This window comes from Dendrobates tinctorius, unplaced genomic scaffold, assembly GCF_039654945.1.
Source record: "Dendrobates tinctorius isolate UK_male_01 unplaced genomic scaffold, ASM3965494v1 ptg000290l, whole genome shotgun sequence".
In the NCBI taxonomy this organism is placed as follows: domain Eukaryota; kingdom Metazoa; phylum Chordata; class Amphibia; order Anura; family Dendrobatidae; genus Dendrobates; species Dendrobates tinctorius.
In genome coordinates, this window is record NW_027361957.1 from 5,952,762 (window position 1) to 5,967,620 (window position 14,859).

The window sequence follows — 14,859 nt, forward strand, 5'->3', positions numbered from 1 at the left end:
TTTTCAAGTATATCTATAGGAGTGTTTTATCGCCTTACTACATTCTCTAGGCGGCTATTTGGCTCTTTATTACAATTTTTGTGATGATCAATGCTCTGATCTATTTGCTTATATTAGTATTCGTCTGATTTTTTTTTTTTTTTTTTTTTTCCCCTTCTGTCGTCTCCTCAGATATGGAATATATGAGCGTTGCAGAGAGCTGGTGGACGCAGGCTATGATGTGCGACAACCTGACAAAGAGAATGTTACTCTGCTTCACTGGGCTGCCATCAACAATAGGATAGATCTGGTGAAGTGAGTAAAGCTTCATAAATGCAGCATCCTTGTCACATAGTTCTTGGCAAGGGTCAACAAGCTGCAAAATTACAATATATTCCTCCAATCTGTGTACCAGGTGTATACTTGTTTTGCAGCATGCACTATCAAATGAATGTGATCATAGAGAATAAGGATAAGCAATGAGGTGTATGTTATATTCAATTTTATCTACCACCATTTAAATCTGTATAGCTGCCTATGTATTTTTACATAATTAGCTGGTTTATAGGAGCTCGCAACTCTGCTGAACTCTGATAACAAAGTCAGAACAAAATACATATACGTATATAGCCAGATTGGGGGATTCCACAGTCTTGTTACTGGGACTAGGGAAATCCCCATTGGACACTCTTAAATAACCTAGAGACAGAGAGTTTAAGCCCCCGGAAGAAACCAGCGCGAAACGCGCGTTGGGGCTGCAGTACCGTGTGATCCTGACTGAGGCACTATGGGTGTGAGCAAGTTTGCAATTAAATTGTGACTGTTAAAACAAGCAATCCATGTATAGACATTTAAACTATAAGAGAGGATATTTGGATCCTCAATAATGATTTAATCTATCCAGCAGCCATGATTAGTTTTAGAAGCACTAAAGACATTTTATAATATTTGATATGTGGTTGTTAATTGCTCCCCCACCTCTTAATATCATGTCTGGACACACTGGTCTTTTTTGTGCAACCTGTCTCTAATATAAAGACCCTCTGTCGAAAATTGATTATTTCTTCATTATATACTGAATTGTCTTGTAAACTAATAAAATTTGCATATGTTTTTCATACAAATTTTGTGGACTTAAACTCTGTGTATCAGGTGTCTCTGCTGAACTCCTCTAGAAGGGAGCTTGTAATTAGTAGTCAGTGTAGAACAAAGATGTCTCTGCCTGCCGCTGACAGATCAGTGATATGAAATTTCAAATGCTGCTCTGTTAATGCACATGGCAGAGGATTATCTTCTGCAGTATGGATCAACAGGGAAGCATTTGCAGTTTCTCAGGACTAGAGATAAGGCTAGTTTCACACTAGCGTTTGAGCGCAGCGACTGCCTGCGCACGGCCGCCGCTAAGCCCCGCCCCCTGCCGCGCCTCCGCTGGTAGCTCCGCCCACCGGCGCATGACGCTGCATGCGTCCTGCATCCCCTATCTTTATCACTGGGGGCGCAGGCCTGCTGCAGTTTGGTTGCGTCGGCGCACCGTCAAAAAGGCGCATGCGCCGCCAAACGCATACTGCGCACGGCCTGCGCCCCCTGTGATAAAGATAGGGGACGCAGGGCGCATGTGCCGGTGGGCGGAGCTAACAGCGGAGGCGCGGCAGGGGGCGGGGCTTAGCGGCGGCCGTGCGCAGGCCGACGCTGCGCTCCAAAACGCTAGTGTGAAACTAGCCTAAGTGAATTTGTTTGGATTTTGGCTCCGAATCTAATTTTGACAAATTTGAGCCATATTCAAACAATATTCGTGCCGAATGTATGATTGGTTCCGAACATGTTAGGTAATTTCGACTCCCATTGACTCTAATGACGTTAGGCTGTGTTTAATGAATATTGCAAAAACAATATACGATTCTGATCATATTCAGAACCGAATCCGATCAAATTTGCTCATCTCTAGTCAGGACTCATCCGTTAGTCACAGGCAACAAACAAGGCTCAGCCTTGTGCTGCCTAGATCATTGTAGGGGATTGCAGAAGAATTTTTGAACACTGCTAGAAACCAACAAAGGTTGTAAAAACACACAAACAGCTATATTTACAGTGGGGCAAAAAAGTATTTAGTCAGTCAGCAATAGTGCAAGTTCCACCACTTAAAAAGATGAGAGGCGTCTGTAATTTACATCATAGGTAGACCTCAACTATGGGAGACAAACTGAGAAAAAAAAATCCAGATAATCACATTGTCTGTTTTTTTTTCATTTTATTTGCATATTATGGTGGAAAATAAGTATTTGGTCAGAAACAAGCAATCAAGATTTCTGGCTCTCACAGACCTGTAACTTCTTCTTTAAGAGTCTCCTCTTTCCTCCACTCATTACCTGTAGTAATGGCACCTGTTTAAACTTGTTATCAGTATAAAAAAACACCTGTGCACACCCTCAAACAGTCTGACTCCAAACTCCACTATGGTGAAGACCAAAGAGCTGTCAAAGGACACCAGAAACAAAATTGTAGCCCTGCACCAGGCTGGGAAGACTGAATCTGCAATAGCCAACCAGCTTGGAGTGAAGAAATCAACTGTGGGAGCAATAATTAGAAAATGGAAGACATACAAGACCACTGATAATCTCCCTCGATCTGGTGCTCCACGCAAAATCCCACCCCGTGGGGTCAGAATGATCACAAGAACGGTGAGCAAAAATCCCAGAACCACGCGGGGGGACCTAGTGAATGAACTGCAGAGAGCTGGGACCAATGTAACAAGGCCTACCATAAGTAACACACTACGCCACCATGGACTCAGATCCTGCAGTGCCAGACGTGTCCCACTGCTTAAGCCTGTACATGTCTGGGCCCGTCTGAAGTTTGCTATAGAGCATTTGGATGATCCAGAGGAGTTTTGGGAGAATGTCCTATGGTCTGATGAAACCAAACTGGAACTGTTTGGTAGAAACACAACTTGTCGTGTTTGGAGGAAAAAGAATACTGAGTTGCATCCATCAAACACCATACCTACTGTAAAGCATGGTGGTGGAAACATCATGCTTTGGGGCTGTTTCTCTGCAAAGGGGCCAGGACGACTGATCCGGGTACATGAAAGAATGAATGGGGCCATGTGTCGTGAGATTTTGAGTGCAAACCTCCTTCCATCAGCAAGGGCATTAAATATGAAACGTGGCTGGGTCTTTCAACATGACAATGATCCAAAGCACACCGCCAGGGCAATGAAGGAGTGGCTTCGTAAGAAGCATTTCAAGGTCCTGGAGTGGCCTAGCCAGTCTCCAGATCTCAACCCTATAGAAAACCTTTCGAGGGAGTTGAAAGTCAGTGTTGCCAAGCGAAAAGCCAAAAACATCACTGCTCTAGAGGAGATCTGCATGGAGGAATGGGCCAACATACCAACAACAGTGTGTGGCAACCTTGTGAAGACTTACAGAAAACGTTTGACCTCTGTCATTGCCAACAAAGGATATATCACAAAGTATTGAGATGAAATTTTGTTTCTGACCAAATACTTATTTTCCACCATAATATGCAAATAAAATGAAAAAAAACAGACAATGTGATTTTCTGGATTTTTTTTCTCAGTATGTCTCCCATAGTTGAGGTCTACCTATGATGTAAATTATAGACGCCTCTCATCTTTTTAAGTGGTGGAACTTGCACTATTGCTGACTGACTAAATACTTTTTTGCCCCACTGTATGTATATAGCAGAAAATAAAATCAGCCAGTCTGTACAAGAGCAATAAATGTATTGGAACATAGTGTATCCTAAAGGTAAAATTCACAGAACTGTGCTGGTAGGAAGGTAGCTGAGAGAGACTGCACTGCACATGATCAACCCGGTTCACTGTTGCTACAGCAGGATGATTCCAATGGCAACTAGAGGGTGAATAGAACCTGGAGAGGCATCTCATGGAGAGTGATTGGTGCAAAACGGCGCAGATTTAAAAATAAGTTATATTGGCACAACTGAATAAATGTTTATTTTATTCATTTTACTAGCTTATGTAGCATCATTAATTCCACAGCACTTTGCAGACATTATCGTCGCTGTCCCCATTGGGGCTCACAATCTAAATCCCCTATCAGTATGTCTTTGGAGTGTGGGAGGACACCGGAGTACCTGCAGGAAACCCATTCACTCATGAGGAGACCATATAAATTCCTTGGTGGGCATTTAATACAGGACCCAAGTGCCGGAAGGCTACTATGCGAACCACCAAGCCACCATACATTACCGTAATACAAGAACATAATGTGATTTGGACGATAACCCTTAAACATTTAAAATTCTTCCTTATTGCTCTTCATTCCTGATTAATTTTATTCTGTATATTATTTTGGGATGAGTTTGGATATATAATCCATTTTTTATTATTATTGGGAACATTAAAACATCAATTGTAACGGTCAAAGCTTGTAGTAAATGCAACTAAACTTCTTAATGAGGCTGACATATCAGGAAAACCCTTCCTCAAAAAAAAAAAATCATGATCACATTTTATCATTGTTGAAAGCCACTCTTCTCCTTGCGTGAGACTGTATTACACCGCCAGTGTGAAACTAGTTACTCAAAAGACTGTCTGCTCCAGCAGATGGCAGGAAACCCACCTGTGACACCCATACACCAATATAGGACTCAAGGACTTGGCTGGTCTTGTAAGGATAACCCCTCGTGTTCCTTTATTTGCAGGTTCTACATATCTAAAGGTGCTATTGTGGACCAACTTGGAGGTGATCTAAACTCCACTCCCCTTCATTGGGCAACTAGGTAAGGCTAGAGCTCCATCAGGACTCTGACTATGTAACATTAAGGTGCTAAATCCCAAGTAGTGATGGTGAATGTGGCTGTGTGACGACAGACAAGTTAGAAATAAGTCAGCAGAAACTGCAACTTGCTGGATTGCAGCAGCCCACCCACTCTTACTACCTAGAGTTGCCGTCTTTTTTTTTTTTTTTGCCATCCCCCTTTTTTTGGCATATAACAATATAAAAAAATAAATCCCTGTGCCACAGGGTAACCAACTTGTCAGGGTTGAGGACAGTGATTGATGGCAGCAGTCACCTTTTTGTACGACCTGAGCAGGATGTGCTGAGACAAGCGCTGTACTTCCTAATCCTGCCATACGGACACAAGTGCTGCCACCAGTCGCGGGTCTCGGCAGTGACTCCTTGATCACCACGGAGGCCATTTTTTGGCTGCAGAGGTTACATACCCCTTCACTCTGGGTGAGGAGAGAAGGGCTGGAGAACCTCTTTGGGGTACTATAACACTTCTCCCTGTAGACAGCTACTTAGAGCGGGTGTTATTGCTTTTTATTAAACGCTCCATTCTCCCTGATAATACGGTGCCTTTCTTACACTCAGGGGTCATGGAAGCGTTCCAGAGTTATAACCTCATAAGTGACAGTGGTCAGAATTGTAAAGATTGGTCTGGTCATTAAGTACCAAATTGGCTCTCGCTAAGGGGTTAAGGAACAAAAAAAAATAGAGGATGAGGATATTCACACAGACAAATCACAAAGGAACAGTCTTTAGGAAACTCTCTAAATAGCTCCTCAAGCAACCAACACCTCCTACTGCAGAACTAGTCAGTATGAAGCTAACATTGGCAATCCCTGATTGTCAGAGGCGAGTATATATAGCAGAGGGGCCAGCAGCGTACAGCTGAGACCATCGAAGCCGGAAAGCTTCAGGAGCGCTCCACAGAATGGCTGACAGAAACCAGTGCAGGAGTATGTGAAACACCACGGTCTTCTGGACCTTCTCTGTCGCAGTATACCCCTAACAGCGAGTCTTCGGTTTTTCACATTAATCTGACCCCAATGTGATTATATGGGCAGTTCAGTGCCCTGAGTCTGGTCTCATTCCTCCCTTCATATATCAATGCTAGACCTCATCTATAAAACGAAGGGAGAAGTTTTGCAAATTAATGCAACCTTGGCCAAATAGTTTGATCGTAATCAATGGATATCACTGTGGCTATTTCTACTTTACATCTTGTCTGCCCAGTTGAATTTAAAGGTGTTGTCCAAAGAACAAAATACATTGTAGGGATTCACGCTATCATGTAGGCACTAGAGATCACACAGGCACCCGATTCTTGTCAAAACAGAGTGAGGTTTATTAAAGGGAAGGTACCGCCCTTGTAGATCATTAATAAATCAATGTAATGTAGCATAACATGCTGTTATAACCAAGTTTTGAATGCATTTGAAACATATTTCGTGTGTTATAGGAGTTTAAAGAAGGCACTGGGGGCTGACATCTTGCTTTCACAGTAGCAGCATTACACTATCAGTGTCATAATACGGCAGCCCATGGTCATAGGGTCGGCGTCCGTCTGTTATCTCCTATCGATTGTAAAGGCCCCATTACATTTAGCGATGCACCAGCGATCCCAACAACGATATGACCCGGTCAGGATCGCTGGTGCATCGCTAAACGGTCACTAGTGAGCTGCCAAACAGGCAGATCTCACCAGCGATGCAGCGATGCTCGGCGGTCATTACTTACCTGTCACACGCAGCGATGATGACGACTTCCGCCTGCGTCCATGCGTCGCTCGTCAGCACCAGCGAGAAGTAAACGGCCCAGGACGTTCTCGCACGATCAGCAATATCCAGCAGGGGGCCGGTCGGAGGTAAGTGTCACATGTAGCGAGATCGCTAGCGATATCACTGTTGCGTCACAAAATCGTTGACGCTTTAGCGATATTGCTATGTGTAAAAGGCCCTTTAGGCAACATCACTGCTGTGAGCTGGGCACGCCTCTGTGGGCTGCACAAATCACAGTAGTGTGAGTGTTCTGCTGCCATGTTCATGGAGCCCTCGGATCTGCTAACATAAGCAGTACTGCTCCCGGCAGATACTAGATTGACAGGAGTAAAATGCAGGAGAAAAGCACTGGCAGAGTTTCAGACAGGGCAAAGACAAGGAGGAACAGTGTCCCATCAGCATTATGAGCTATCAGCAGGAGCTGTGATTCATCCCTCAGTAAGATAAGGAGCTGCAGGTCTGCAGTGAATGGCCAGACATTGTGGAGGGGGGGTGAGAGAATCATGTAGTCTGGGTGAGAGAGACAGTAACTGCTGGTGATAGCAGATCACAGGGCAGTCACCCACAAAATGGCGCCGCCCTGTGATGCTACTCTTCATTCTGCCCCAGGGATACTAGAACACCCAAAAGGGAAGGGAAATGGTGATGTCGGCAGTTACTGCCCCAGTTTTTCAGCTATCAGTAAAGCTGGTAAGTCTTACTATAGCTGCTTGAGGTCTAAAATGGAAAATGCTCCCCCTAGTGGTATATATATATATATATATATATATATATATAATTTGTAAGAAAAATATAATATTTTTCATATAGAAATGTGTGCAAACATTGCATTAATACATATACATTTTAATTACTATTTTAAGCTTAATTTCACAAAAAAAACAACAAGAAAACTAGTGGCACCTTCCCTTTAAATGCCATAACCTTGCACAAGTTCTTTAAATGAAAACTGCCTTTTTCCAGCACAAAAGTAAAAACAAAAATCAGTAATTTTTCAGTGATGGCAAGCTAATAATGGAGTCTCGTGTAGACAGGAATTCAGGCCCTGCTTTAAGCTCAGCGTGCTCACATTCACTGATACCTCACACTGCTCCGCTCACCTAGCTGACAGACCTGAGCACATGGCTTGGTTATTCATAGCTAGCCAGGTGCTCCTACTCAGGACCTCTAGTGCTAGGATTTACCTAGAACCTGGTTTTCCTACAGCATTTTAGTCAATACATCTTGGAATAATAATAACTTCCACAATTGGATGTGTTAAAATAAATGTCCCTGTGCTGAGATAATCTTATAAATGTGCCCCTGCTGTGTAATGGCCGTGTCTGACCGTACAGGAACATGGTCTGATCATACCACAGCTCCTGGGCAGGGGAGGAAGCAAGAGAGTATACCGACATTACTTCAGGAGATCATAGCTGGTTCTTTCTGTGAGGTAAAACATTTCTCTGCCTGTGGGAAATGTTTTGCTTCACAGAAAGAAATGATTTACCTCACAGAAACAAGTTCCACATCCAATTGTATACTGGAAGCCATTGCCCATGAGGAATTTCCTAAGAAACTCTGTTTAAAATGTTTTATGTTGCAAAAAGAAACCTTTACGATCCCATGCTGTCCTGTCCTTATATTCTATTGCTTCCTCCGCTGGCCTAGAGATGTGGTACAATCGGACCATGTTCCTGCACGGTCAGACGCGGCTGTTATGTTGGTGCACACTTATAAGATTATCTCAGCACAGGAACATTTTTTTTTTTTTTTTTAACACATCCAATTGTGGAAATTATTATTCTAAGATCTTAAAATGAACTTTGAGCGCAGGGCAACCCCCCAATCCTAAGATTATATTTCCTTTTTCGTTTTTTTATATATTGGTAGGAAGAATTTAAGTCTCTGTATTTATGTTGGTCTTCTGTTTGTTTTTCAGGCAGGGACATCTCTCCATGGTTGTCCAGTTGATGAAATATGGCGCTGACCCCTCACTTATAGATGGAGAAGGCTGCAGCTGTATTCAGCTAGCTGCCCAGTTTGCGCATACCTCAATTGTGGCATATCTTATAGCAAAAGGACAGGTAGAGTTTATTTACCTTGGTCTTATAATTATACATTAATTTTGAAAATCTAATTAGAACCTTAGTTAACAAATGTATATGATGAATTCCTAACACCCTATATGTTTTGCATAAAATAAGTATGTTTAATATTAAAAATTTTATTTGTGATTAAATCTATTTTTTAAACTATATTTACAAATCTAGATTAAATTTGAATACTTTGTTTGAACAAAATACATATCTGAATATAGTCTGGAAATTGCTATAGATTCTAAGCTAATATCCCATTTGCTGTCCTGTGAGTGGATACTGGTGTTAACTCCTCTAGAACAAATTACCGTATTTTTCAGATTATAAGACGCTCGGGATTATAAGATGCACCCCAAAGTTTGAGGAGAAAAATAGGAATTTTTTTTTTTTAATAAAATGGTGGTGCTTCTTATAATCCATGCGTCTTATTGCTTACCGGGGGTGGTGGCTGCGTTGAAGCGGGGGTCTCAGGGTCGCTGCTTGAGGAGGCAGGAGTGGGGTTATGCTGCAGGTCACAGGCTGGGATGAGGGGGTGTTCCGATGTGCGACGCGCCACTGCGGTTGTCCGGAGCTGCAGGAGTGTCCAGCGGTGCTGCTGCGGGTGTCTCCGGTGCTGCCCGTGTCTCCGGTGCTGCTGCCCGTGTCTCTGGTGCTGTGGGAACTCGGCCAACATTTTGTGAAAAGCCAGAGCCCCATGGTTTCCTGTGTGGTGGACTCTGGGAAAATGACCGCAGGGGAGCAGCAAATGCGCAGATGGAGATCTTGGCACTAAGATCTGAAGAGAGCCCCCGCATCACCGCTGGACACCCCCGTAGCACTGCCGGACACCCCCCAATCCCAGCATGCAGCAACGGTACCGGTAAGGTATATCCGCGTTATAAGACGCACCCCCTTTTTCCCCCAAAATTTGGAGGGAAAGAAAGTGCGTCTTATAATCCAAAAAATATGGAAGATCACTATTATCATTTTTTCCTCCCAAAATTCAACAATGATGTTACATCTCTTGGCCAGCAGATGGCGAACACATCCTTTTAGAAGAGGCATAAAAAGCCTCTCCATGTGTATCATTGCAATGATTGTTACCATGAACTTAAAATTTTATGTCTTAGGGGGGGGGAAAAGAGGTTTTTTTCGATTTGGTTTTGCAATTACAGAAGTGTAGTCAAATTTTTAGGGCTCATACTCACATGCGAGAAACTAGGACGAGTCTCACGCGTCAGTCGCCTGCACTCGGATCGGAGCGTTCAGCTACATGTATTTCTATGGGCCAATAAGAGGAGTAAAGGAATACTAATTCCAGATGCTCTGCAGGGTTTATTTTAAACCTGCTTAAGAAAATGGGTTTGAAATGTTAGATTCCCAATATGAAGAGTTGTAAGGGTCCAGGCCACATGCTACTTTCTATATGGAGTTGTTGGGTTATTGGTGGAACTCGATGGACCAGAGTCTGCTTTTAGCCATAAACATGTGAAGTGGTGCTGGGCTCCCAGGTTCTGCACCGGATTACTCCGTCTCTAGGCTCAGTAGTAAGAAGAAACGGTCACTTAGTGGCGAGAGGCCGTCTCCTGTATCCATCAGACTCGTCCTTTAGCTACTGATATCTTCTAGGCGACTAGAAATGCGAGCTTGAGAATTATTTACACCTCAATAACATATCGTCATCTTTTTGTTCCAGGATATAGATATGATGGATCATAATGGCATGACTGCATTAATGTGGGCAGCTTATAGGACGCACAGGTAACTACTTATTTCTGTTTATTTCCCTGACAAGCAAAACTCAAAAAAAAAAAAAAAAAAAAGGTAAGCCATTCTAAATAAAAAAAACATGGCTGTGTCTGACCGTGCAGGGACATGGTGTGATCATACCACAGCTCCTGGCAGGGGACGAAGCAATAGAGTATACAGACAGGACAGCATGGGAGGTAAACCATTGCTTAAAAACAGGCAGGAAATGTTTCATCTCACAAAAAGAATCAGCTGCCGTCTCATGCTGTAATATCCTCTCTTTTGTTTCCTCCGCTGGTCAGGAGCTGTGGTCTGATCTGACAATGTTCCTGCACCTCCTCAGGTTCAGCAGGTTTTTGCTACCTCACCTGAAAGAAGCATAATGTAGGAAAAGAGACCCTGATTCCAGTGATTTATCACATAGTTTGCTGGATGCAGCAGTTGTGACGCAATGAGAGTTTTTTTTTTTTAGATGTAGCAGAGGTCTGAAAGCTGTCCCCGCCAAAACACGCCTGATTAGCAGATTTTTTGTGTACATTGCATATCGAAAGTATATTACTTACTGGGGGTGAAGTTGGACCAGGATGCACACAAGCTGTAGTCCTGTAATGTTAAGATCTCCTGCTGATAAAACACTCATTGTAATGAAACCATAGCACACAGCCTAATAAGTGACACATTGCTGAAATCTGTGCTCAGCCTCTACCTCATGCTGCCCTCAGATTACATAGGCAAAACCTTCTCTAAGATCTTCTTTAAATGATAGTTGCTGTTTAATACTTTGTCATGTATACCTGAAGGGAATAATAAAAGGAGATCCAAGGTGTTGGACCCCTCTTTAATTAGGCAGATTTTCAGAGGTGATACAAAAGGTTGCCTGTGCATTATGACGAGTCACATTTACTTTTATGGTCCACTTTGTAGTAATTTTCTCTTTTTTTTGTAGTAGAAGAAAAGTATCACACAAAATAGACTCGCCTTTAAAATACAGCATTTTAGAAACTGAACTGTCTCTCTGCTTAGTTAGGCCCAAAGCATGGTTAGTCATGAGTTCTGCCCAAAGTTAGCGATGGTGTCCATGCACTCAGTGTCACTCCATGTTTGGAGTAGGCGTTCGGTGGCTTCTAAGAATGTGGACCATAGAGCAGTCACAGACTGTAGTGGCCATTTTATAAGACTAAAGAAATAGAACTAGAACAGCAGAGCTAGTAGCCAGAACCTTCATAATGGGGGCACCAGGTTCTTTGACCATACATTCGAAATGTATAGTCATGTATCTTAAGTTTGGACTGAAGGACCACTTGAAATGATGATGATCTACCATACCATACCAGACAGTTTGACAAGAATGATGCTGGGAAGACAAAAATACATTCACTGGTAGGTAGTGCTGAAATTAATAAACTGAGCAGTTCTTGCTTGGTTTAAGTCCCTGCTTCCCGTCAGTCTTTGTGCCTCAGCAGTGACGTCCCTTCTACAAAACATTGACCACTGCTGCCAGTTGCTGGCCTACTGGTTTTTGACGGGGTACATGGCAAAAAACCTCTAAGGTCAGTGATTGGCTGCAGCGGTTATGTGTTGCAGATGGGAAGTCACTGGTGGAGAAGCGGCAGGAGAATTACAGGTAAGTACTGCTTATTTGTTATCTTAAAACATTCTCTACCCATGACCAATTTTGTCTTCTGAGACAGAAGCTGTGCTCATTAGAAGGTCTGTGAGCAAAACTTCTAACTTGTCTCCGTTACATATCAAATTGTTGGGGGTTTTGTTTTTTTTTTAACCTGCAGTTACACTTAATTTTTTTTTCCTGCCTCTATAGTGTGGACCCCTCGAGATTGCTCCTTACGTTTAATGTGTCCATTAATCTTGGTGACAAGTACCATAAGAACACTGCACTACACTGGGCTGTTTTGGCTGGAAATACAACAGTTATTAGTTTGCTCCTTGACGCTGGTGCCAATGTTGACGCACAGAATATCAAGGTAAAATTACTTGATTTTAAGTGGAAAATGTAATAATACATCTCTATGGCATTGTGTATTTTCCAATGCGTAAAAGGTCTAAGGTCTCGGAAGTGTATCGTATATCATACACTACATAAAGAAATTTGTTTTGAACATAAATTTAACTACTTTTTTTTTGTTACTTATGCAGAGATAAAGAGTTGTAATGTAGTAGTCACTGGGGATATTCACTGGGGATATTGGGAGAAATGCTGGTGATATTATTGGAGGGAGGGAAACACTGAGTATTGTGGGGGTGGATACTGGTGATGTATGAGCGAAGAAATACTAATGATATTGTGAGGGGAAATATTGGTTATATTGTGGAGGAGAGAAATACTGGTGATGTTGAAGGGATGAAGAAACACTGGTTCGATTATTGTGGCGGGGAAGAAATGCTGGTGAGATTATTGTAGGGGGAAGAAATAAGGGTGAGATTATTGTAGGGGGAAGAAATGCTGGTGAGATTATTGTAGGGGGAAGAAATAAGGGTGAGGTTATTGTAGCGGGGAAGTAATAGTTGTGAGATTATTGTAGTGGGAAAGAAATGCTGGCGAGATGATTGGGGGGGGAAATACTGGAGAGATTATTGTAGGGGGGAGAAATGCTGGTGAGATTATTGTAGGGGGGAGAAATGCTGGTGAGATTATTGTAGGGGGGAGAAATGCTGGTGAGATTATTGTAGGGGGAAGAAATACATGTGAGGTTATTGTAGCGGGGAAGAAATACTTGTGAGATTATTGTAGTAGGAAAGAAATGCTGGCGAGATTATTGTATGGGGGAGAAATACTGGTGAGATTATTGTAGGGGGGAGAAATGCTGGTGAGATTATTGTAGGGGGAAGAAATACAGGTGAGGTTATTGTAGCGGGGAAGAAATACTTGTGAGATTATTGTAGTAGGAAAGAAATGCTGGCGAGATTATTGTAGGGGGGGAGAAATACTGATGAGATTATTGTAGGGGGAGAAATGCTGGTGAGATTATTGTAGGGGGAGAAATGCTGGTGAGATTATTGTAGGGGGAAAGAAATGCTGGCGAGATTATTGTAGGGGGGGAGAAATACTGGTGAGAATATTGTAGGGGGGAAAATGCTGGTGAAATTATTGTAAGGGGGAAGAAATGTTGGTGAGATTATTGTAGGGGGAAGAAATACTGGTGAAATTATTAGTGGGGAAGATATACTGCTGATAATATTTGAATGTCTGACATGAAATACTTCTTTACCTTTGTTAATATACGTAAAATGTTTTTTTACCTTACATGTATTACAACAGGGAGAATCGCCACTCGATTTAGCAAAACAGAGAAAAAATGTCTGGATGATTAACCATTTGCAAGAAGCAAGACAAGCCAAAGGCTATGATAGTCCCTCCTTCCTGAAAAAGCTAAAAGCAGACAAGGTAAATTTGTGACAAATCCCTTGGCCTTTTCGGTCTTGTTTTTAGGGTTTGCAGTTGCAGAAGATTTGTATTTCTGAAACCTTTTTACTTGAGATCCAATTTCCTTTTTTATCTAAACGTATCTGTTTAAGTTAGTTATATAAGGTTCCTACATGTAGGTGGCACTGATTTGTGTTAGATTTACATTCAGCTCCTCCAGAGATGATGTACAACCATACCCTTCACACGTTTGGGTCAATGGCTACATGCGGAATGTACTTCGAGTCCGTATGTGTCTACAGGCACAGAATTAAGTGGCAAAAAAGATGTCAACCATCCAGATGCCTGTAAATTGTTGTGGAATGGAGTTGACCAATGTTCTGATTCGATGCAGGTGGTACTTGGGTGTGTTACTGCTGACCTCTCACCTCTTTAGTAGGAAAAAGATCCCTTCCTTTAACCCCTTACCAGTATGTAACGTACAGTTATGTCATTCGCCCGCTCCCTGACTCTGATTCGGGCTCAGAAACTGAGTTGATGGTTGTGATATTCAGCCGCACATGGAACAGAGCTCGTCTGTTAACCTGTTAAATGCTGCTGTCAATCTGACAGCAGCATTTACAGTATGCCGGCAGGAAGTACACCAATCCATGTGCCCATCGGCACACCCATGATGCAATCATCTGGCACCAATGTGTTGCATTGATGGCCAGGGTCTGTCATGACGGTACTCCTTTGAACCCCAGCCTCTGACTGGTACAAAAATTCAAGAATCTGGCACTCTATTTGGTGAGTTTTATTGAATAATAAGAATAGTTTATAACCCCTCTGGCTGGTGTTCATAGGAGACTGTGATTTTTGCTATCAAAATACAGTACTATGGTATTGCTGTACATGGCACAAGCGATTGCAGGTTAAAGTCTCCGGAGGGGACTAACAAATACAGTAAAAAGTTTAAAAAAAAAAAAACAGTTTTTAAAAATATCTTAAAAAAAAAAAAATTAAAAATACAGAAATTTAAAAAATACACAATGTGGTATTATGTTTGTAAAAGTCTGATCTGTCAAAATATAAAATTAACATGATCAATAAACAGCATAATGAGATAAATAATCTAAGTTATGGTTTAGCGTCCACAGCAA

At 42.3% G+C, this 14,859-nt stretch overlaps 1 protein-coding gene across 1 annotated transcript in view; it reads left to right on the forward strand.

The window, feature by feature from the left end:
* The window catches only part of ZDHHC17 (zDHHC palmitoyltransferase 17), a 75,448-nt gene that overhangs the window by 22,773 nt on the left and 37,816 nt on the right, over positions 1–14,859 (forward strand). The window contains exons 3-8 of the mRNA XM_073560020.1: positions 172–294; positions 4,666–4,743; positions 8,451–8,595; positions 10,283–10,347; positions 12,155–12,317; positions 13,613–13,738. Of these exons, the coding sequence (XP_073416121.1) occupies positions 172–294; positions 4,666–4,743; positions 8,451–8,595; positions 10,283–10,347; positions 12,155–12,317; positions 13,613–13,738 (700 nt within the window). The remainder of the gene's footprint in view (positions 1–171; positions 295–4,665; positions 4,744–8,450; positions 8,596–10,282; positions 10,348–12,154; positions 12,318–13,612; positions 13,739–14,859) is intronic.